The sequence below is a fragment of the Patella vulgata genome, chromosome 4 (genome assembly GCF_932274485.2).
Source record: "Patella vulgata chromosome 4, xgPatVulg1.2, whole genome shotgun sequence".
Lineage (NCBI taxonomy): Eukaryota > Metazoa > Mollusca > Gastropoda > Patellidae > Patella > Patella vulgata.
Window position 1 is genome coordinate 27,103,449 of NC_065882.2, and position 23,962 is coordinate 27,127,410.

The 23,962-nt window shown below is 35.4% G+C and overlaps 1 protein-coding gene across 6 annotated transcripts in view; it reads left to right on the forward strand.

The window, feature by feature from the left end:
* The first annotated feature begins 3 nt into the window (after positions 1-3).
* The window catches only part of LOC126819643 (probable splicing factor, arginine/serine-rich 7), a 44,419-nt gene continuing 20,460 nt past the window's right edge, over positions 4-23,962 (forward strand). For 4 of the 6 annotated variants that reach the window (XM_050547785.2, XM_050547787.2, XM_050547788.2 and 1 more), the window contains exons 1-9: positions 4-136; positions 7,348-7,481; positions 8,584-8,684; positions 10,625-10,780; positions 11,436-11,611; positions 13,757-13,884; positions 14,133-14,382; positions 17,088-17,111; positions 17,516-17,545. In XM_050547785.2, coding sequence (XP_050403742.1) covers positions 9-136; positions 7,348-7,481; positions 8,584-8,684; positions 10,625-10,780; positions 11,436-11,611; positions 13,757-13,884; positions 14,133-14,382; positions 17,088-17,111; positions 17,516-17,545 — 1,127 coding nt within the window. In that variant the 5' untranslated portion in view covers positions 4-8. The remainder of the gene's footprint in view (positions 137-7,347; positions 7,482-8,583; positions 8,685-10,624; positions 10,781-11,435; positions 11,612-13,756; positions 13,885-14,132; positions 14,383-17,087; positions 17,112-17,515; positions 17,546-23,962) is intronic. The other 2 variants (XM_050547786.2, XM_050547789.2) reach the window with 2 other exon arrangements.

The window sequence follows — 23,962 nt, forward strand, 5'->3', positions numbered from 1 at the left end:
CTGCAAAAATGACGGAAAAAATAGACACCAGGGTTATACAAGTGACAAATGTCGCTCCAACTGCTACGAGAGAACAAATGAAAACATTATTCAGTTATATAGGCCGTGTTCGTGACATAAAATTATATCCACCAGAGTAAGTAGGCCTACTAGAAACTAAGAAAGACTAAGAGAAAAGAAAATCAACGTACTGTTATGAGTTAACCCCCTTGTCATAATATTGTTTCATTGCTTTATCCTTTACTGTACCTAACTTTATTTGTAATCAGTGAGTCAATTCCTAGTTCTTTTAGGAACAGTCTCTGATCGAACGCTGTCGCTGACCGTTCCTATCCGTCCCAATATAGCTGCAGTATGAAAACACCACTCTTCCCCACCTCTGTTCTATTCTAATTCAATTTTGTAATCCTTACCTTCTATTTTTCACTGTGATTCTTTATTTTTCGCCAAAAGGAACCATTTCTTGCTACATCTGACACAATTTATAATAATTCTACACTATTTTCAAATAGAATTTTGCAATTAAAAAACATACACAAAATTCGTTTGACCACATGGCACATGTTTTTTTCAATTGCAAAATTTTACTTGAAAATAGTGTTGAATTAACCACAAGGTTCGCACACTCCTGGAAAATCCTGGAAAAAGAAGATTACTCCTTGAAACTCCTGGAAAATTAACATTTGTGGTTCCGCTATATATTTTAAGATATAAAACTGAATGTAGTCATTGAATGTTTCTTCAAAAGTTCATGAATTCGTCGCCATAAATGTTCTTCAAGCGTAAAAAAATACATTATGATGTAGAATTCTATACAGGGACTCCTGGAATCTGGTAAATACATGTAACTCCTGGAAAACTTCTGGAATTTTAAGTGTTCTGAGTTGTGCATACTCTGTTATATAAATTTGTGTCAGATGTGACGAGAAATGATTCCTTTTGGCGAAAAATTAAAGGAACCATGTCTATCCTGAAAATAAAAACGAAACAAAAAATTATAGCCTACTAATCTGAACCATATTAAAAAATAATGTAGCCTACAAACAAAGATATGATGATTGGTGAACTGCAATCCCAGTACATATTAAAGTGGATTAAGCTGTGAGAAATCCAGTATTTTCCGACAAATGGAAATCACACACAATTACTAGGAAATTTTAAATAGAAGGGCCTTTTGTATACACCCACATTTCAGTGTCCCATCCGAACGACTATGCGTTGTCCCTTGTCAGGCCCTCCACCCTGCACCACTGACAACGGGAACCACGTTGGAAAATCCTGATAAACTTTCCGGACCAACGCAGGGTCAAACACGGAACCTCCAGGTTAGTGAGCCAACATCTTACTCACTGAGCCACTGTCGCTCCTAGGATCCAGATTTACCCACCCCCTTTGCCAAACACCTTGTGAACGTGATAGAGGCTTTAGTTTTCAATGGATTCTTTTCAAATCTGGTGTGAAGCATTGTAGTCATGAGAGGACGAACCCTATCGATATTCAGCGTTCTAAGACTTTCCGTTCCGGAGTAATCCCCCTTTTGGTCTAAAACCTTCATTTTTAATTAAAATTTTTCAAATTTTGATGTGAACATATGGGTCAAGAGAGGATGAACCCTATCGATTTTCAGCTTACGACTTTCTGTTCCAGAGTTATCCCCCTTTGCCAAAAACCTTGTACCGGTAAATGTGTTAGAAGCTTGTTTGTAACAGATTGGCTTGTGAACACAACTGAATAGAGACTACAGTTTTTGATGGATTCTTTCAAATTTTGTGAGAAGCATCGTAGTCACAAGAGGATGAACCTTATCATTATTCAATGTTCTGTGACCTTTCGTAGTCTCAAGAGGATGAACCCCTTTCATTATTCAATGTTCTGTGACCTTTCGTATCAGAGTTATGCCCCCTTTTTCAAAAGCCTTGTGAACAAGATAGAGGATATAGTTTCTGACAGATTTTCAAATTTGGTTGGAAGCATTGAGGTCATGAGAGAATGAACCCTATTGATTTTCAGATTTCTGCGAATTTCCATTCTGTTGTTATTGCCCCTTTGTGAAAAACCATGTGAACGTGATAAAGGCTTATAATTATAAATAGTTTTTAATGGATCTTTTTCATATTTTTCTTGAAGGATTGGGGTCTGCAATGCCTAAAGATATTCATAATTCATAGCCTTCCTTTCCTGAGCTATCCCTCCTTTAACAAAAATTTGTGAATGCGATAGAGGCTATAGGTAGGGTGACCCACCATAAATAAATATCTCCATATATCTCGACAATTACGCCACAATATTTATATATATGCCAAGCCTCAAATCAGTTTCACACAATTATAGTCACTATATAAACAATCATGTTGTACTTAATAAGCTATGACCATTAATCATGTATAAATAATAGACTGAAAACTGGTTCCAAGAGTCGTCCATAACATCCAGACACTTTTGAGTAAAAGATAGGTTACGTGCCCTTGTTTTGAAATTAGTCTCGCTTAACCAGTCTATCGACCATTCTACGTCTGATTGACAGGTCGGGATAATCAAGACTACTTTTTTACGAAACATAACAGAAAGCTAGAACAAGAAATTGAATTTAGAAATAAGCACGTTAGGTAGCTCAACAATCGTTTTAAGAAGCTTGTAAAAGTAAAATGAAACTACTGCTAGTATCATGTTCCTGCCTAACCCGAGTGATTCAGAGATATTATTTGTACTAAACCAAAAGATGCCGCTCTTAACGGTACAGTTAACGATAAAGCGATTTAAAAAATGAAACGAACGTAATTTCTAAATCTGCTGTAATAACCAAGAAGCTTAATTTTACTGCTATTCAAAATCGTCAACAATAAATTTTTTACGGCTGTAATAGTTGATAGATTTGTAGAGAATTGCACGTGCCATGGCTATTTATGGTATCATACTGTCAGAAAGTTGGTCTCGGCACGGCGAATGTGCACGCTTCAGTGGTAGTCTCGAACTATCAGCGGTGGACTGTATTTCTGTGAGTACATGGGTCACCCTACTATAGGTTTTACATATTATCTTTTCAAATTTAGTTGGAAGCAACAGGGTCTTAAGAGGATGAAGCCTTAAGATTAGATTTCAGGATGAACCCTTAAGATTAGATTTCTTCAAGGATCCTTAGTCTTAGATCCTTATCAAATTTGCTCAACATCCAAGTTTTTCTTTCGGATGAGCTGCAGTTGAGACAAAGCTGGTGTGTTGGCATATCTTTTAAAAGTGGTTTTGCAGTTTTGGTCACATTGTAATATAAACCATTAATATTGTCACTTATAGTGTTAAAGAGACATGTTTACATGTATAAACGTTTGTAAACAAATATATTTGGCACAAAAGAACAAGCAAGTTTAAAATTTCATTTCATTCCATAACTTCCCTTGTGAACTTCTTTTTGATCTTAATATTAGATTCAAAGATCAGAAACTGTTCTTTTATAATTACTTGATTTTTACTAGTATCCGACCAGTCAGTGATATATTCATATTGTTAGTGCTGCCTTTTGGTTTTGTAGAAACATAGTCTATCTAGTTGTATTAACATACTTCCTGTGTCAGAAACAGTACGTGGGATAGAGCAAATGTCTCTTTTCAAAACGAAAAGAAATCTCAATGGACACACAAGTAGAATTGTTATGATAAAAGAATTGAGCTTTTGAAGATCAATCCTGATAGATAAAAAAATGAAGCCACTAGAAGTTCTTTAATTCAAATGAAAGGATTAGTCCCAAACTAACTCAATATATGTGATACGTTTTCAAACAACTTAAACCCATCAGTCTTCGTCTGGAAATGGAGACCGGTGTCCCAAGCTGTATTATGCGGTGTCGGGATAAAACTAAACTTTTATTTTATAAAAATAATGTGTAGGTAAAATTTACCTGTCATTATCAAGTACAGCACATGGGTCATTCATTGATCACTTTGAAGAATCTAGATGCTAAAGTTAATAGTGTTTACGGTCATGAGGCGAAGACGCCTATTGATTTTCAAAGATTTCCGATAATTACTGCCAGAGTTATGGCCTTTGATCACTTTGAAAAATCTTGTGTATGTTGTAGAGGCTGAAGTTAATATCTGATTGACTTTAAATTTATACACAGTGTTTATGGTCATGAGACGAAGAAGCTTATTGCTTTTCAGCAATTTCCGATAATTACTACCAGAGTCAGAGTTATGGCCCTTAATCACTTGAGAATTCTTGTGGATGTTCTTTCTAGCGATTAAAGTAAATATAAATTTATACACAGTCTTAAAGCTCATGAGATCAACAATCAAAACAAATTCTAATGATTTCTGATAATTACTTAATGGATTGTTACTCGTAATCAGATTTTAGTGCGTTGTAAATGTTTCCATTACTTACAAAATTTGTGACAACCCTTGTTGACTGCTTGGACTACTTAGCTGCTGTGGGTGTATGTTTTGTTGTCTGGCAACCTATATTTACTTAATTTGGAGTGAGTAGAAATCAGTAACATAAATACTATGCAAACATCATGTTTCTCCTTGAGTCACTTTTTACTAAATCTCCATCCTGGATGCATCAGTTTCTCTATCTTTGTTAAAGCACCAAATTAACTAACCTTTATCCTTTGTATATGGTTTCCACAATATATAGCTCCTCTATTTCTTCGTTTCATAAGAGCACCTCTTTCAGGGTATGTTTATACTGTTATAGTCAGTTTTCTATTTCATTATCGTCCGCCGCCTTTCGAAGAAAGCAGAGGACTATTGAAATGGGTTCGTCTGTCTGTCTGTCCATCCGCCCGTCTGTCCGTGACACTTTTTGGGACACAATAACTCTCCTTCTAATTGAGATACATGTAGAATGTTTAAACTTGGTGTGGGTGTTTATTAGGTCAATGCCTGCTTAGGGTAAGCAGAGATAAGCAATTTAATTGGTTGATGCTTTGGGACATGATAACTTTAGTACTAATTAAGTGAGAGTGATGAAACTTGGTGTATAGTTTCATCACATCAATACCTTGACTAAGTTCGATAATGAGCATTTTCTGCTCAGTGAAAAGCAGAGCGATAAGCAATTTGATTGTCTTAGACTTTGAACACAATAACTCTCCCTCTAATTGATCTAGAACGTTCAAACTTGGCTTGATGGAGTTCGAAGATGAGAATTCTGCTGAGGGTAAGCAGAGATAAGCAATTTGATTGGTTGATGCTTTGGGACACGATTACTTTAGTTCTAATTAAGTGAGAGTGATGACAATTGGTGTACAGTTTGATCATATCAGTACCTTGACTAAGTTCGATAATGAACATTTTCTGCTCTGGGTAAGCCTAGCGATCATTCTGAACATCTGAGACACGCTACCTGCGGAGAAGTATCTCAGACACAGTCAGTAGCCATGATATCCATATCACGTGATCTACACATCACAGGTCACGACATTGGCGTCAATGGGTCATGGGGTCAACATTGTAAACAATAGGTTTATCTTCAGCATTGTGTCCGCTGCACCCATAAAGACTATATAATTCGTACATTCCCAACATGTTCTCTCTTCTTTCAATGATTTTTCACAAAAATAACATCTACATAGAGGCCGCCATATTGCACTATTTTGTGCGTCGGTCGGGTCTATTTCAGATATACACAATTAATTCTGTTGATGTTTTTAGCGTTGGGATTGACTAATAGTTAATGTGTTTCAGTTCTAAAACAAATATTTTAAACTTTAACGCAAATTTAGAAAATAGCCAAATTCTGGCTGGGATTACTGAGCAAAATGGCCATTCACTGTATACGTGCGAAAAAAAAAGCTAGCCACCAATTAATTTTTGTACGTTAGTTATGTACGCCTAGCGATAAGCAATTTGTAATTGAGGTAGAATTCATTATGTGAATGCCATGATGGAGTTCGATGATATACATATATTGTCTGCTTACTGTAAGCAGAGATAAGCAATCTGATTGGTTGATGCTTTGGGGCACGATGACTTTGGTTTTAATTAAGTGAGAGTGATGAAACTTTGAGTGTAGATTCATAATATCATTACCTTGACTAAGTTCGATGATGAGAATTTTCTGCTTAGGCTGAGGGGCAATAAGCAATTTGATTGGTCAAGACTTTGGAACATAACAAGTTCTCTGCTTTTAATTGAGGTAGAATGTTTAAACTTGATGTACATGTAGATGTTCATTAGGTGGATGTCTTGACTCTTGACTGAGTTCAATGATTAACACTTCGAACGAAAGCTAAGCAGATACTTTTGAAAAAAATAAATGTGCAATTAATTAATATGTGTTATCTATTTATTTTGGGATTTCGGCAGGGGACATCAACCTCACTGTTGGCTTGTATTGTAATATGTGTTTAATAGTGCTAAATGTTTTTCATTATTACCTGTAATAGGCAATATATCTCTATTTTATATGTACAATTGTTTACTAGCCATTAGACGCTACATGTACATGTATATCACTTATAGTGGGGGGTTGGATGGCCGAATGGTTAGCACGTGCGTGCTGTATCATAAGGCCTGTCATTGAGTCAACTATCGTGGTTTCGAATCCCCGGTTGTACGTGACAAGGAGTAGGGTCGCCTGTCCAACCCCGTGGGTTTTCTCAAAGTCCTCCGGTTTCCTCTCACTGCTAAAGACGCCTACGCGCAAGCGAATTATTGAAATAAAATTAAACCATATGTTAGTCCCGAAATGACCTAGTTTGTGTCTAGTGGACTTTAAACCCCATTTCTCTATATCACTTATAGTATTTGTATTAACCTTGCTCCCTTTTGTATATATATGCTAATTTAGTTATTTTATTATTTCATTGCTCTTCTTCTTTCTGTGTATTTGATCCTGTTCTGTGTATTGTAAATAAACTGGTTTGTGGTGTTCCTGTCATGTCTAAGGGGGGTTGGGCAGCCAAATGGTTAGCACCTGCACGCTGTATCATACGGTCTGGCATTGAGTCAACTGATGTGGTTTTGATTCTCCGGTTGTACACGACAAGGAGTGGGGTCGCCTGTCCAACTTCGTGGGGGATTTCTCTGGGACCTCCGGTTTCCTCCCACTGCTAAAGACACCAATGCGCAAGCGATTTATTGAAATAAAATTGAACCATGTGTTAGTCACAAAATGACCTAGTTTGTGTTGAGTGGACGTTAAACCCCATCTCTCTCTCTTTCTCTCTCTCGTGTCTGTTTTGGTTGAACCAACGACCTGGAAAGGTGGATAAGGGATAATTCTATCCGTCAATTCGGCTACATATACTTTTACAAATCTGTATGATGTACTTTAAGCCAGCTTGGCAGCTGAGTGAACCTAGTATATTTTTCCATTTAATCTGTTATCTTTTTTCTCTTTATTTAGGACATCTGAAGTAGAAGTTTCAGCTAGAGTGTGCTATGTTGAATTTGATGATACTACATCAGTTGGAGTGGCATTACATTTGTCTAACATTGTCTTTATTGATAGAGCTATTATTGCTGTGCCAGTCATGGATGGTAATTAAATAGAAATTTAGAAAATACTGGATTGATAGCCGCTTCTATTCTTGACATGGGATATAGAAATAATTAATGTTAAATTTAATATCAGAATTTTTGACAAAAGAATTTTATATTGCTGTCGCCTTCATCTATAATTTTTTGTGAACACTCAACAGACTACATTTATTATCTCATCGTTTTGAAATTTATATATGTTGTTTACATTAGTGAGACTGAATTTCAGCAATTTCCGTAAATTCCTTCTAGATATATAGCCCTTGTTTCACTTTGTTTTACCTTAAAGTAAGTGCAGGGGGATGGCACCATACATAATTACACAAAACAAAACTATGGACAAGACACAATATATAGATATCACAAACAAACGTACATATCAGATTAAGTGAATGGATCGGGGGCTAGCCGTACGCGTCTGCTGTGTTGTACAGTCCTGGGCCTGTAGTGATACAGACTTCACTCAGAATAGTTATCATCCAGTCTGTGTTAAATTTATATGCTTTATTTAGATCAGTAAATCGGAGAAGCCTGTTGAAATTCAGCAATTTCCATTAATCACGTCTAGAATTACGGCCCTTGTTTCACTTTGTTGAACCCCTTATCAATGCTCTAGCGACAAAAAAGTTATCATCTGATCTGTATAAGATTTATATGCATTATTTTCATTAATCAAACGAAGAATCCTATTGAATTTCAGAAATTTCTGTTAAACACTTCTACAGGTATGGCCCTTGTGCAACATTGTGAGCGTTCTATAAACAAAAGTTATCATTCGATCTGTATGAAATTGATATCAGTGCTTTGTAAATTTTCCCATTTCTTTCAAAAGAATAAATATGCGACAACCCTTGTCAACTGCTTAGACGATTTAGCTGCTGTGGGCATATGTTCTGTTGCCTGGCAACCTATCTTTAGTTTTATTTGGAACCAATCTTCTTTGGCATCACCAAATACCTTTCAAATGACAAATTGTACAAACTGAGCCGTCTAGTGATGTTAACAAATTTGAGTGATAGTAAAACAAATCTGTTTACAGAAGTAGTACATTATGTACATGTGCATGATTGTTGACAAACCTTATACTATTTGTATTTTACAGGTAAAATACCAGATGAAAATACTGCTTTACAGTTAACACCACAAGCTGTAGCTGGTATGTTACCAGGTGCTCCTACATGGCCAAGTAATGTTGTTTCTAGAGTAAGTTTTATTCCCTATATTATTTCAAAATATTCAGTATCCAGCTAACTTAAAAACATAGTATGTTTGATAAATAGCAAATATCAGACCTGGCTATGTGGAAAATAACTAGGATTAGAAGTGAAGGAGTGTTATCCATTAGGAAAGTGACAATTGAAGGTTCTCACAAAACTTTTAAATTGGTGCGAGTAGTAAGAAAAGTTAAAATAAATACCTAATATCTGAACTGCTAAGCAATGTCTGTCAAGATATCTATTCGAAATCGTTCTGTATAATTTTTTTCTTCACAATAAATAATACAGACTATGGCTTTGAGAAAACTCAGCCACAGTGTCTCGATTGCACTGATACCCAAGATAACATTTTTGTGAAAAAGCCATTGTCATGAATGGTAATGTTTCAAGGCACCCTGAAATCGCGCCAGTTCTATGAAGGTATTACTTCCAATGATGCCATACTGTCAGGTTACATAAATGTAATTAATTAGATTAAGGGCGTCTAAAATGCACATTTTAAATCTAGCTCTGTAAGTTTCGTTCTTAAGATATGACATATTTTGTTATTTGGAGTGATAAACTGCATATTATTGACCCAAAAATATCAATTTTATATACCAACCAGTGTTGCCTTTTCAAAAATTATCTTGTCAGACAATTTTACCGAAAATAAAGGGGCTAAGCAGACGGATTCAGATCACAATTAAAAATCATGTGTCAACAAAATATTAAAATTTGTACGTAATAAGAATAGGTGCACCTCGCTTTTTGTCATATTTGATTTCTGTACAGTTTTCAAATTTATGTCAGTGATATTCCTACAAATAGTACAAAATGACGTGTTTTCGTAATAGCGTGCTGACCTGTACCTGTGTCAAATTCACACCAGTAATATTCCCCCAAAATTACGTGTCTTTGTTTACATGGGTAGTTTAATCACTCGTAAAAAGACATAGTCAACTTCCGTGTATTATTATGTCTGTTATTGACCTACATGACCGGTTACACATAATACGTGCCAAAATCAACCCTATTAATATTTTCATAGTAAGCGTCTAAGCGATGATTTCTGTGTGACTTCGAGATCGTGGGAAATTACCACTGTAGATGGGAATTTCTAGATGTAGTCTTAAAAGACTTAGTTTCTTTATGGAAAATAAGAAGGTTCAATAGCTAATAATAGGCAGCGATTCGTATGGATACATTTTGCGTGTATGTACTTAATATTTTGTTTTCGTTGAATGGAAAATAGTTAAAATATTGTTTAATGGCAAATAGGTTGCCAAGTGGGACCACATAGCAATTCTTATGAAGGAAAATGGTTACAGATGAAAAATTTAGTATGATAGCATAGAACTTGAAGTAGAAACAGCCGACAGCATTTTGAAAGTTACAATGACTGTCCAGTGTGTGTGTTTGTGTGTGTGAACTAGCATCAAAGTTACCAACTATGTTCCAAACCTGGCCCAAAAGCATGATAATAAAGGGTGCAGATGACAACAAAAGTCTATTTGCAAATCCAAGAAACCTACGGTTCACATAAACCTTGGTTTGTCTGGTATCCTTGGAAATGCCAAAAAATGATGAGTTTTCTTTGAAGTTATATAAGTTCATGCTAAAAAGAGATCTTGATAGCCTTAACCATAGATCGAAAGTAAAGGTCATAATTAGAAGCAGAGTTGTTATGTTCCAAAGTCTTGACCAATCAAATTGCTTATTGCCCCTTAGCCTAAGCAGAAAATTCTCATCATCGAACCTAGTCAAGGTAATGATATAATGAATCTACACTCAAAGTTTCATCACTCTCACTTAATTAAAACCAAAGTCATCGTGCCCCAAAGCATCAACCAATCAGATTGCTTATCTCTGCTTACAGTAAGCAGACAATGTATATCATCCTACTTGTACATGTGTATTTATTATTTGAAAATTTGTTTTTTTCAGAAAGTAGGATCGGGTAGTAAACAAATGATAACAACATACGATCCACGATTAGTAGCATTAGGTCTACCACAATATCCTCCATTACCAGCCTCTATAGACCCCAGTAAAACACAAGAAATACGAAGAACAGTCTATGTTGGAAATTTAGAAGCTGCAGTAAGAATAAATGATTATAATTATAAATGTTATTATACATCTTTTGAGAAATATTAAACACATTCTTAGAGTTGGTAGTTGTTCAGATGTGGGATAGAGAGAGAGAAATGGTGTCATTTCGGACTAACATAATTATGGTTCAATTTTATTTCAATAAATCATTGCGCATAATGGTCTTTAGCAGGGGATTCAAAACCATGCCACTTGACTCAATGACAGACCTTATGATACAATACGCACGTACTAATCATTTAGCCATTCCTCCCCCCCCCCCCCATTTGGATTGGACGCAAAAGCAATGTCTAATGTACACTTTGGCATGTATGTAAAATATCCCTGGACAGTTGGTATTTGAAATAAGAGTAGGCCATAGTGCTGCTGTCTGGGCAAAATTTCCTTAATAGCACACTGTATGGCATTGTTCAGTCTTTATTACCAAAGTCGGCGCATTAAAGTAAAATTAAACCCCATTTTTTTTTTATTTCTATCAGTTGGTTTTAATTAACCATAGGAACAAAGATCATGCAGTGCTTACAGAGTTAAATAGACCATTTCATTCATTGAAATATATATGTCACATATATTTTAATAAGTTACAGATAAATTTTATGATCCTTAAATCCGCTTTTAATTAAAATTGTTCTATGCTTTCCAGGTTCTTCCAGAACAACTGTTGAGTTTCTTTTCACAAGTGGGAGAAGTAAAGTATATAAGAATGGCAGGGGGTGAAAGTTCATCTATTCGCTATGCTTTTGTTGAATTCTCAGATCAAAGAGCTGTAGCGACTGCACTAACATACAATGGAGTGATGTTCCAGGGAAGACCAATTCAGTAAGTGATATTTTTGCAAAATATACACAACTCTATAGTTTTCTGGTATAACACATTCAGTAGTAGAGTAAATTATGCACATTGAGTTACTGTTTGGAGCTTAAGTAAGAGTAGTTCCATTTCTTCAAAATACCTAGTTTGCATTTGTTATAGGTGTATGACTTAATTATATTTTATGCAATTAAAGAGCTGAATAATACCTATCTGTTCCTAAATTGATAGTTTTTATATGCCCACATTTTCATGTAGACGTATTATGCCGTCGTCCCTGTCCACAATTTGCTTGTTGACACTCTACAGGTCACATTTTTGATCCGATTTTGAAGAAACTTGAAATATAGGTCTATCTCTCAAAGATCTTTGTTCCTTTCGATATTGGCATATGTCGGACCATAACTTCATGGATTATGGCCCCTGATTTACAAAAATCACGTTTTTAGCTTGTGGACACTCTAAGAGGTCACAACTATCATCTGATTTTGATAAAAAATGAAATACACTGTTGCATGTTTATAACAAAAAGATCCTGGTTCCTTTCGTTAGTCGTGTATATCGGATCGTAACTTTGTGAATTATGGCCCCTGATTGTACGAAATATTCTGTTTTTAGCTTGTAGGCCCTCTAGAAGTTACAATTTTTATTAGATTTAAAAAATGTTTGAATATATTACTGTTACACCGTATTGTTGGTTAAGTTCGAGGTCACAATTTTGTTCTGATTTTGATGAAACTTGAAATACATGTTTATGACCCAAAGATCATGGTTCCTTTCGATACTCGCGCATATTGGATTGTAACTTTCTAAATTATTGACCTTGATTGTACGAAGAATCACCTTTTAACTTGTGGTCCCTCTAGAGGTCACAATTATTATTCGATTTTACAAAAAACGTTCAAATATTTCACTGTTACACTGTAATGTTGGTTGAGTTCGAATGTCATGAAAATTGGACCAAAACTGCCAGACAGAATGGCCACCCCTTGTACGCAAATAGTGTAAACATGTGGTATATCAAGGTTGTGGATTCTCTAGAGGTCACAATTTTTTATCCGATTTTAAAAACCATTTAAATATATCATCATTCCACCATTTTGATGGTTCAGTTCAAATTTCGTGAAAATCAAAACAAAACTGCCCAACAAAATGGAAGCTCTTTGTGAGCAAATTGTGTAAAAGTATGTAATACGAACCTTGTGGACCATCTAGAGGTCACAATTTTTATCTGATTTTGATGAAACTTAAAATATGTGTTTTATGTCCCAAAGATCTCAGTCTCTTTTAATTTTTGCGCACTTCAGACCATAACTTTCTGGATTATGGCCCCTGATTGTACGAAAAATCGCTTTTGTTTTTAGCTTGTTCTCTATCCATCTCTTGTAAAATGTGGGCATATCTTACCTAGATTACTAGATCATCGCATACTTTTAACTCATGATGTCATTTGGCAAACTACAACCTTTACGTAACGTCATTCAGCAGACAACCGCTGTCAAGGCTAGTCGCACATTTTCCGATTGCTTCCTTGTATTCAGTATTGTTTTCCTCTGTTTTGTATAAATAAGGACTTATGCCCTAACTGTGTAATTAATACAATTGAATTCTTTCAAACGCTTATAATGTTCCTCACTACGACATAGGCCATTTAGTTGTACTTCGCTTTTTACTACATTTCACCGGCTAGCCCCAGGATCCATTGATCTGATATGTACTGTCTGTGTTTGTGATTTCTGCATATTGTGTCTTGTCCACAAATTTGTCTTGTGTAGTTGTTTGTGTGTGGTGAAATACCCCTGCACTTACTAATAGAATCAGATTGATTCCTTTATTGTGTATTTTCCCTAGATCAACCAATATTCCTACTGTGGGCCTTGAAATAATGATTTTTGTTGTATCCAACATAATGTCAGCCGTGTTGAAAGTTTTTCCAGACATAATTAATTTTATTGGGGACATGTATGAAAAAGATTAATACGGAAAAAAGGTAATTCTGTGCTGCACAAAATGACAAACACCTTTTATATTTTCTAGCATTTTGTGGTGCTTAAAAATTAGTAAGTACTCCCTACATACAAATATGGTATTAATTTCATTAAATTCGTAATTATTATACATGTATTTTTATTTATCTTGGTATTTTTATTTCAGAGTTTCTCATTCTACAGCTGCTATTATAAAACCCCAGTCAAAGTCAGCAAAAGAATCACAGAGAGAAATAGAAGAAGCTATGAAAAAAGTGAAAGAAGCCCATTCATTGATTGCAGCTGCAGCAGATTGTAGGTGTTTATTCACTCCCACATATTTTATTTTTAGAGTATTTGGGTTATTTTCAAATGTATTTTCAAATTTGGAGAATTTCCTGATGCAGATTTCATCTCCAACATTTTAGACTTAAAAGCTTATTATTAATGTGTGGTAAGATTGTTCACTGTGTCATAACAATCACAGCTTATCATCAGGGTTAATGAAGCCTAATGATTATGTTGTTAACCATTAACTTAATTTTACAAATTTGTTTCATTAGCAAGGAGAAGCCGATCTTCATCTCGTACAAGGACAAGGAGACGATCTAGAAGCAGATCTAAAGGTCGAAGTCGTTCACGCTCAAGGAGACGATCTCGGTCTAGATCAAAACGTTCTAGATCCCGCTCTAAAAGAGGTACGTCAAGATCAAAGAGAGGATCGTCTAGATCAAGACGCAGGTCAAGGTCAAGACGTAGATCAAGGTCTAAATCAAGATCTCGCCGGCGCCGATCACATTCCAGATCAAGAAGGTTGGTTTAATATTTTCTGTTTGTTTTTATATATGTGGCTGTATTTTGTTGTTTATTATCAATAGTATTATTATTATTACAAAATATTTATATAATACTGTATTCAATTAAGTGCTTCGATGAACTTTACAAACGTGTACATCAGTGATGGGATTTCAAAAAATTTCATGTCGGACATTTTTTCCTGAAAATAAAGGGGCATAACTCTTACTGTATTTTAAGCAGACGTTTTCAAAACACAATTAAGAATCATGTGTCAACAAAATATATTCAAATTCATATGTAAAAAAAAAATAGGTGCACCTCGTTATATTTCATGTTTAAAACCTGTACGGTATTCAAATTTATGTCAATAATATTCCTACAAAATTACATGACATCGTATGATCGTAATACTATAGAATTGGCAGCGTGCCGACTGCTGCCGATCTGTTTCAAACTCCCCCAAAATTACCGTATTTTTCTGGTCATACGTCGGTACATTTTTCAGCAAAGTCCGACATTCGTCTGATACTCCGTTTCGATTTATATATGGAAGGTAAAAAAAATGACATCCCGAAATTTATTTGACCGTAAACCGTAGTTAACGACGCCCTAATGAGCGAGTGTAACCAACTTCTAAATAATTGCAATCGTCTAAAACAATTAACTACTTACGTCATTCCAATCGAAATATTCGTCAACATTTCTTAGCGTGTTTATTTATTTATTTATAGACATAAACCCCCTTCAAAATATGATCATAAATCCGACAATATGCTATCAAAATAGAATCTTTTCTCGAACATCAGGCGTATTGGATTCAGCACGTATACATCTCTTAATTTCACGTGTCTTGCGAGATTTGTACTTTCATTTTAATTACTGAACTCTATAAGCGCCATGTGTGTGAAATATCTTTAATTAACTTCGGCTTCCACCGAAAATATATCACAGACAAGTTATCGGATACAATGTATGTTGATTTGAGGTGTTATATACTATCAGGATATGTGACATATATGACTAATTTCTACGTGTTATTGTCTGACACAAAGGAGATTAAAACGTGAGACAATGGTCAATGGAGAAATCACGGGTTAATCAGATTATAAGTTTCTAATCACTCTTATTGGATTGATATATCGTCCGACAAAGGAGAAGCAATGACTTCTGTTCAGGATTGATTTGATGAATTGTCCGATAAAGAATTAGTTCAGCCAATCAAGGCAGAATAGTAGTTAATCAAGGTAGGTGTGTAAGACGATATAACACGATAAATAGTCAATCACTTAATTACCTAATCAATCCAGCCTATTATCAACGATAATCGGGTTGCACGGTAGTTATACACTCAGTACACTATATTAATTTTGGAATTTGAATATTATTCACCATGTCTTGATGTCCGATAGGGCATATTCCCGGTCGGACAATTTTGGGCGTTTCGAAAAAAGATTCGGACAAGTCCGGAATATACGGGTAAAATCCCATCACTGGTGTACATGTATATGTTATATATAAAAGTATTGAATAAGGTGATGTTTTGTGATTGTAGAAAATGGTGAAAAAATCCATCAACAACTTTATTCATTCATCCATTTATCGTAATGATAAATCATTGTAATTTCTAATGTATTTTTTTCTGTGACTATCCTGTGTTACTCCTTCGTTGTCATCAGCTTTTAAATAGAACACTATACTGTGATCCTGGTTTCTATTTTCTTGGACTCAATGTTAATATTTCACTTGACTTCATGTTGTGTTTTTAAATAATTACACTTTTGAAAGATAGAGCCTTTGAGTATTTACTAAAACCTTGAAGATACTCTCAATGTCACATTTAACTATCTTTTGATATGTATGGCATAAACCAATATAATATAGGAGTCTGTTATAATTTAATACCTGGTAGTTTCTAAAACTGTACAGACCTTCAGTTGAATCCTAGATTACATAATTTTTATTTTCTTTCAAATTTGGTGTGAAGTATTGGGGTCATGAGAAGACGAACCCTATTGATTTTCAGCATTCTGTGACCTTCCAGTCTAGAGTTATGTCCCCATTGTCAAACACCTTGTGAACGTTTTAGAGGCTATAGTTTTGCTGTGAAGCATTCTTTTCATGGCAAACCCTATCGATATTCTGTGCTGTGCGATGCACTGTTCCAAAGTTACCTCAACTTTGCCAAAAAATGAAAGTAATTAGACTTAAAAAAGGGTATAGGTTATTATTAAATATATTAAAGCACAATACTTTGCAGTTGATTATTAATGAACAGTAAAATCCAAATAATCGAACATTCACTGGCACTATAACAAAATAGCATGTTTTTTTGTTATTTTATTTAAAGATGCATTATGTAAGATTAGATAAAGAGCTTAGAGTTCTCCCTATAATAGTTAAAAAATACATACTGAAAAGGAAATACGTTAAAAAATTTCAGTCAAATTACTTCCTTTTGAGCGGAGTTATCGTCGATTGCAGAACAGTGTAGTCACATTGTTATTGCTACTGCTGTTACGATAATGATAAAAAAGTCTAGATTATCCATTTAAAAATGAAGTTGATTATGGTCTTGGCAAGTTAATAAATGTCTAATTAATAATTTATATAACAGGCAGATTTAGCTCTTGAATAATGCATCTTTAATTGTTTTAAAAATACATGTATGAGAAGAGGAATTTGTTCCCATGGAAATATATATGAACTGATTTTTACTCCAGGAATGGTTTTGATAAAACAAGAATGTGAGTATTAAATAGATAATAGTAAATAGTACAGTTTTTTTTTAACAAATTTAAGTAATTAGTAATTTAAGTTTCACATTTCATGGACGTTATTAAGTTGATGATGTAGGGGAGTTGGATGGCTGAATGGTTAGCACGTGCGCGCTGTACCATAAAGTCTGTCATCGAGTCAACTGGTGTGGTATCGATTCCCCGGTTGTACGTGACAAGGATTAGGGTCGCTTGTCCAACCTCGTGGGTTTTCTCCGAGTCTTCCGGTTTCCTCCCACTGCTAAAGAACCCTACGCGCAAGCAAATTATTGAAATAAAATTAAACCATATTTTAGTCCCAAAATGACCTAATTTGCGAAAAATAGAATGCAAATTGATTTAATATTTATTCCTATTTATTTTATGTTATTTAGAACTGTATTGTCTGATACCAAAAACAATGTGTGAGTATTATATCTCATGGCTATTATTTACCCGGTACCATGATCTTTCAAGGGTTTCTATTTTCACATTATTATGGTCAGAGAGGATAATCTGTTCAGATTGTTTACTTTTTCTTTCGTTACTAATTTATCTTAGACCTTTATCAGTAAGAAGCTGTATGTGATATTGTAATTATGTAAAAAAAATTATCCCTTATTTCTATGCGCCCACATTTCAGTGTGGAAATATTATGTTATCCGTCCATCAACAATTGGCTTGAGAATGCGACCCCCACCTGCGAAGAAAGCAGGGAACTATTAAAATGGGCCAGTCTGCCTGTCCGCCACACTGTTAGGGACACAATAACTCTCCTTCTAATTGAGCTAGAATGTTGGTGTAGGTGTTTATTAGGTGAATGCCTTGACAGAGGTCGAAGATGAGCATTTTCGACTTAGCCTTTGTGGCAAGATAACTTTGATTGTCCCCCGCCTTTCGAAGAAAGCAGGAGACTATTAAAATGGGTCTGTCTGTCCATCACACATTTTGGGACACAATAACTCTCTTTCTAATTGAGCTAGAATGTTCAAACTTGGTGTAGGTGTTTATTAGGTCAATGCCTTGATGGATTTCGAAGATGAGCATTTTCTGCTTAGGGTAAGCAGAGATAAGCAATTTGATTGGTTGATGCTTTGAGACACGATAACTTTAGTTCTAATTAAGTGAGAGTGATGAAACTTGGTGTATAGTTTTATTACATCAATACCTTGACTAAGTTCGATAATGAGCATTTTCTGCTAAGGGTAAGCAGAACGATAAGCAATTTTATTGGTCGAGACTTTGGAACACAATAACTCTCATTCTTATTGAGCTAGAATGTTCACACTTGGCGTAGGTGTTTATTAGGTGAATGCCTTGTAGTCCGATCGTTAATGGAAATCCGTCGTTTTTTCAGGTAGAAATCGTGGAATAAGCTTTATTTTGTAGGTTTTGATGTTTGATTACAAAAAAACAATGTTGACATTTTTTTTGAGTAGGTCTTCATAGTATGGGAGGCCATTATTTGAGTGTAGCCATTTTGCGATAATATTCCAAATTATTTTTTATTTTCACCTTATTTTATTTATAATGTTATCGACATATCAACTGTGATTTGGCAATGTATTAATATTGGCGGCATTCATGACTATATCTCAGATTGTTTTCCATCATTTCATGATGATATTTCCAAGATGGCACCCATTTTAGCTGGAAAATCGGTTGATGTGCTGATTTCGATTAAGTAGTAGTGTTTGGTGTCAATATATATGTTTTCGGGGTCACAAACTCCATTCCTGACCTTTACCACCTTGTAAAATGATCACATGTTCATATACTTAGCATATTACCAAGATGGCGGGCATTTTTGGCTGGAAAATGAGACGATGTGCAGATTTTGATTAAGTGGTAGTGTTTGGTGTCAATATATATGTTTACGGGGGCGCAGAATCAATTTCCGACATTTACAATCTTGTAAAATGATCACATGTTCACATATTTAGTATATTTCCAATATTGCTGCCACTTGTGACGGGAAAATCGGACGATGGGTTGATTTCGATTAAGTAGTTGTCTTTGGTGACAATATATATGTTTTCAGGGAGGCAGATTCAATTTCTGTCATATACATCTACGTAAAATGGTCGTATGTTGACCAATTTAGCATATTTCCAAGATGGTGGAACGTTTTCTAAACACATTATTAGCATTTATTTATCATCGATTTTCCTGGGAAAGTAAAGCCTATTCCTGGCATGAAGGCAAAAAGAGCATAGCGGCAGCCTTTTGCTTACGCCACGTGCCCATCATGCGCCTGCAACGACTACACCAAGCGCTTTCTACAATTAAGATCTTTCTACGCTCATGGCCAAGATCTGGCTGCGTGAAAAGTGTTCACACCATGATCTCGCGGTCAGACTGGGATACTTTCTCACCAAACTCCAGTAACGTGCCTACCAGGCTAAAGGCGTTCTCTTGCCACGCCTATAGAGACTGAGGGGGGTTGGATGGCCGAATGGTTAGCACGTGCGTGCTGTATCATACGACCTGTCATTGAGTCAACTGGCGTGGTTTCGAATCCCCGGTTGTACGTGACAAGGAGTAGGGTCGCCTGTCCAACCTCGTGGGTTTTCTCCGTATCCTCCGGTTTCCTCCCACTGCTAAAACCCCTACGCGCAAGCGAATTATTGAAATAAAATTGAACCATATGTTAGTCCCGAAATGACCTAGTTTGTGTCAAATGGACGTTAAACCCCATTTCTTTCTCTCTCTATAGAGACTGTGCCATGCTCACCCGTCCTCATTCACTTTCAAAGTAGAAGACAACCAATAGTCAAGCAATCAAGAACATTTCATAGTTTTCTTTTGGTTTCCTCTTTGGGTGCTAGACTGGAGCTGATGGACGAGGCTCGGTATCTTTCCTATATATACATAAAAGTTGTAACAGCGTAGCAAGCATATGACCAAGAGCTTCGTTCCAGCCTGGCAGCAACGTGGATGATAGTGGTGGGGACGTGGCTGTAAATGAAATACTTGCTAAGAAGCCCTCGTAACATAGATTTTGTTATCAACTGACTTCCAAGATGAATGTAGAACGAACATGTGGAATGATATTGCGCTGGAGTTCAACTACTACATTGTTGGATGATATACCTAATGGTTAAACTCGGCACAGGCTTCCAGGAACATGCTACAAGCTTATACATAGCAGAATTGGATTCAGAAACCTTTACAGTAATGTGTTGAGAAAACGTCCTGCCACAAACAAAAATATGCTGAATATGTGAACATACCACCATTTCACGCAGTTGTAAATGACAAAAATCGAATCTGCGTCCCCAAAAAGAAATATTGACACGAAAATGCGACTATGTAATCAAAATCAGCACATTGTCCCATTTTCCTGTCCTACATGAAAGCCATATTGGAAATATGCTAAATATGTGAACATGTAATAATTTTACACAGTTATAAACGACAAAAATGGAATCTGCTCCCCCAAAAATATATCCTCATACAATAGACGACTACTTAATCAATATCCGCACATCGTTCCATCTTCCCGCCAAAAATGGCCGTCATATTGTAAATGTGCAAAATAATCATTTTACACAGTTGTTAATGACCGAAATGGATTCTGTGCCCTTGAAAACATATATATTGACACCAACGATGACTACTTAATCAATATCAACTCATCGTCCTATTTTCCCGCCAAAAATGACCGCCATCTTGGAAATATGCTGAGTATATGAACATGTGATCATTTTACAAGGTTGTAAATGTCAGGAATAGAATCTGTGGCCCCGAAAACATATATATTGACACCTAGCACTACTACTTAATCGAAATCAGCACATCATCCGATTTTCCCGCCAAAAATGGTCGCCATCCTGGAAATATCATAATAAAATGATGGAAAACAATCTGAAGTATAGTCATGAACCCTGCCAATATTAATACATTGCCAAATCACAGTTGATATGTCGATAACATTATAAATAAGGTGAAAATAATAAAGGGAATATTATTGCAAAATGGCTACCCTCAAATAATGGCCTCCCATACTATGAAGACCTACTCAGAAAAAATGTCAACATTGGTTTTTTGTAATCAAACATCAAAACCTACAAAATAAGATAAGCAGAGATAAGCAATCTGATTGGTTGATGTTTTGGGGCACGATAACTTTGGTTTTGATAAAGTGAGAGTGATGAAACTCTTGAGTATAGATTCATTATATCATTACCTTGACTAAGTTTGATGATGAGTATTTTCTGCTTAGGCTAAGGATCGATAAGCAATTTGATTGGTCAAGACTTTGAAACATAACAGATCTGCTTTTAATTGAGGTAGAATATTTAAACTTGATGTAGATGTTCATTAGGTGAATGTCTTGACTGAGTTCAGTGATTAACATTTCAAGCTAAAGCTAAGCAATTTTATTGGTTGATGCTTTGGAACAAGATAACTTTGATTCTATCTGATAGAGAGTGATAAAAATTAGTGTATAGGTGGTGATCGGTTTGATTGCTTGATACCTTTGAAAAAAAATAAATGTGCAATTAATGTTTATGTGTCATCTGTTTTTTGAACGGATTTCGGGGGGGGGGGGGACATCAGTCTCACTGTTGGCTTGTTCTAACTGACGGTGAGTTATGAAACTTAGTGTATAGTTTCACTACTAGTACCAGGTACTTCAAAACCTTGACTTAGTTTGATCTTGAACATTTTATGCTTATACTAAGTATAGATAACTAGCAGGAAACCGGCTTTGCCTGGGGCCCAAAATCGTCTAGGGCCCAAATTCACACAATGCCAAAGATGCCCGAGGCCTAAATTGGATGACTTAAAACATTCACGGTGTCATGTTGGTTAATTTGACACCACATGTGGGGATGAAGCGTGGTTCGCCTGGTCCCAGGCCCAATTCGCCTAGGACCCAAATTTGATGGCCTAAAACCTGTGATGGGATTTCAAATTTTTCTTGTCGGACATTTTACCGAAAATAAAGGGGCGTAACTACTATCGTTATTTAAGCAGACAAATTCATACCTCAATTAAAAATCACATGTCAACAAAATATTCAAATCTAGTACATATTAAAAATAGAGAACCTCACTATTTTTCATATTTAATTCCCGTACAGTATTCAAATTTATGTCAGTAACATTCCTACAAAATTAAGCATTTTCGTAACACATTAAATGAAACTTGCCGATCCTGCTTCGGCATCAAATTCACAACCGTAATATTCCTTCAAAATTACATGTTTTTGTTTATATGGCAGCAAATGAATGCAGAACTTACAAAATAAGAATAGTTTGTGATGTCAGAACATTTTTTTCGATTTTATAAAATGTGAACAAAATATTCATATCTGTGAGTAATAAAAATAGAAACACCTCGCTATTTTTCATATTTAATTCCTGTATGGTATTCAAATTTATGTCAGTAATATTCCTACAAAATTATGTGTTTTCTTAATACGATAGAATGATAGCCTGCCGATCCATACCTGCTTCAAACTCAAGCCAATAATATTCCTCCAAAACTTGGTTCATACGTCAGCAAATGAAAGAAAGGCGTTCAAAATAATAATACTTGTATGGCGTACGTGACTCATAGCACATAGCTTCATAGTAAGCACTACTTTATATGTTAAGCAATTTTCGTGCGGCAATTGGGATCGCGGGAAAGTGCAAGTGTGGATGAGAATTTCTATATGGAGTTTTAAAAGACGTAAAAGATATCGCAGACAAAATGACTGTCCATTGATTTATGGTGTTATATACTCTTACGACTAGTTTATACATGCCGTCGGTTGATGCATGCTGTAATTAAAATGTCCGACAATGGAGAAACCATGAAGTAAACGCGTAGATAATCACTCTTATTGAATTGATGAATAGTCCGACAAAGGGGAAGCAGTGACTTCTGTTTAAGATCAGATTGATGAATTGTCCGATAAAGGATTAAGTCAGTCAATCATGGCAGATTAAGTAGTTAATCAAGGTAGGTGTATAGACGGTATAACACAATAAATACCTTGATCACTAGTTACCTAATCAGTCCAGCCTTTTATCATTGATAATCCTGTTGAGTGATAGTTATACACTCAGTACACTATACCGGTATTAATTTTGGAATTTTGAATATTATACACCATATCTTGATGTTTGTTTGGGCATATTCCTGGTCGCACAATTTCGGATGTTTGCAAAATAGCGTCGGACATGTCCGGAATATACAGGCGCGAAACCCAATCACTGCCTAAAACATTCACCAGGTCATGCTGATTAATTTGATACAATATATGTAGTTGTCTGTTGCAGAGACGAAGCGTTATGGGAAAACACACAGACATATTTGATTTTATTTATATATATTAGTTTGATCCCTCGATACTTTTGAAAAGACAAATGTGGAATTAATATGTGTCATCTATTTATTTGGGGATTTCGGCAGGGCACATCAGCCTCACTGTTAACTTGTTCAAATTTGGTGTGAAGCATTCGGGCCATGTGATTTTAAACCCTATTGATTTTATTCAGTGATTCTCCATACTTTCCCTTTTCATAAAACATTGTCAACACATTAGAGGTTTCAGTTTAACAGGTTTTTTTTTCAAATTTGGTATGAAGCTTTAAGGTTATAAATGTATAAACCCTATGGATATCAGACCTCCATGATTGTGAGAGTATGATCCCTATGGTTTTTGAGCAGGAGGGTGAACTCTATTGGTTTTCAAATCTGTTGTGAAGCAGTGAGATTGGAGAGGATTAACCCTGTTGATTTTCAGCATTCTAGAGATATGTGAACATGATAGAGATCAAATTCATTGAAGGATCCTTAATTTTTATCAAATTTGGTCCACAACTAATTTTTCCTTTCACATAACC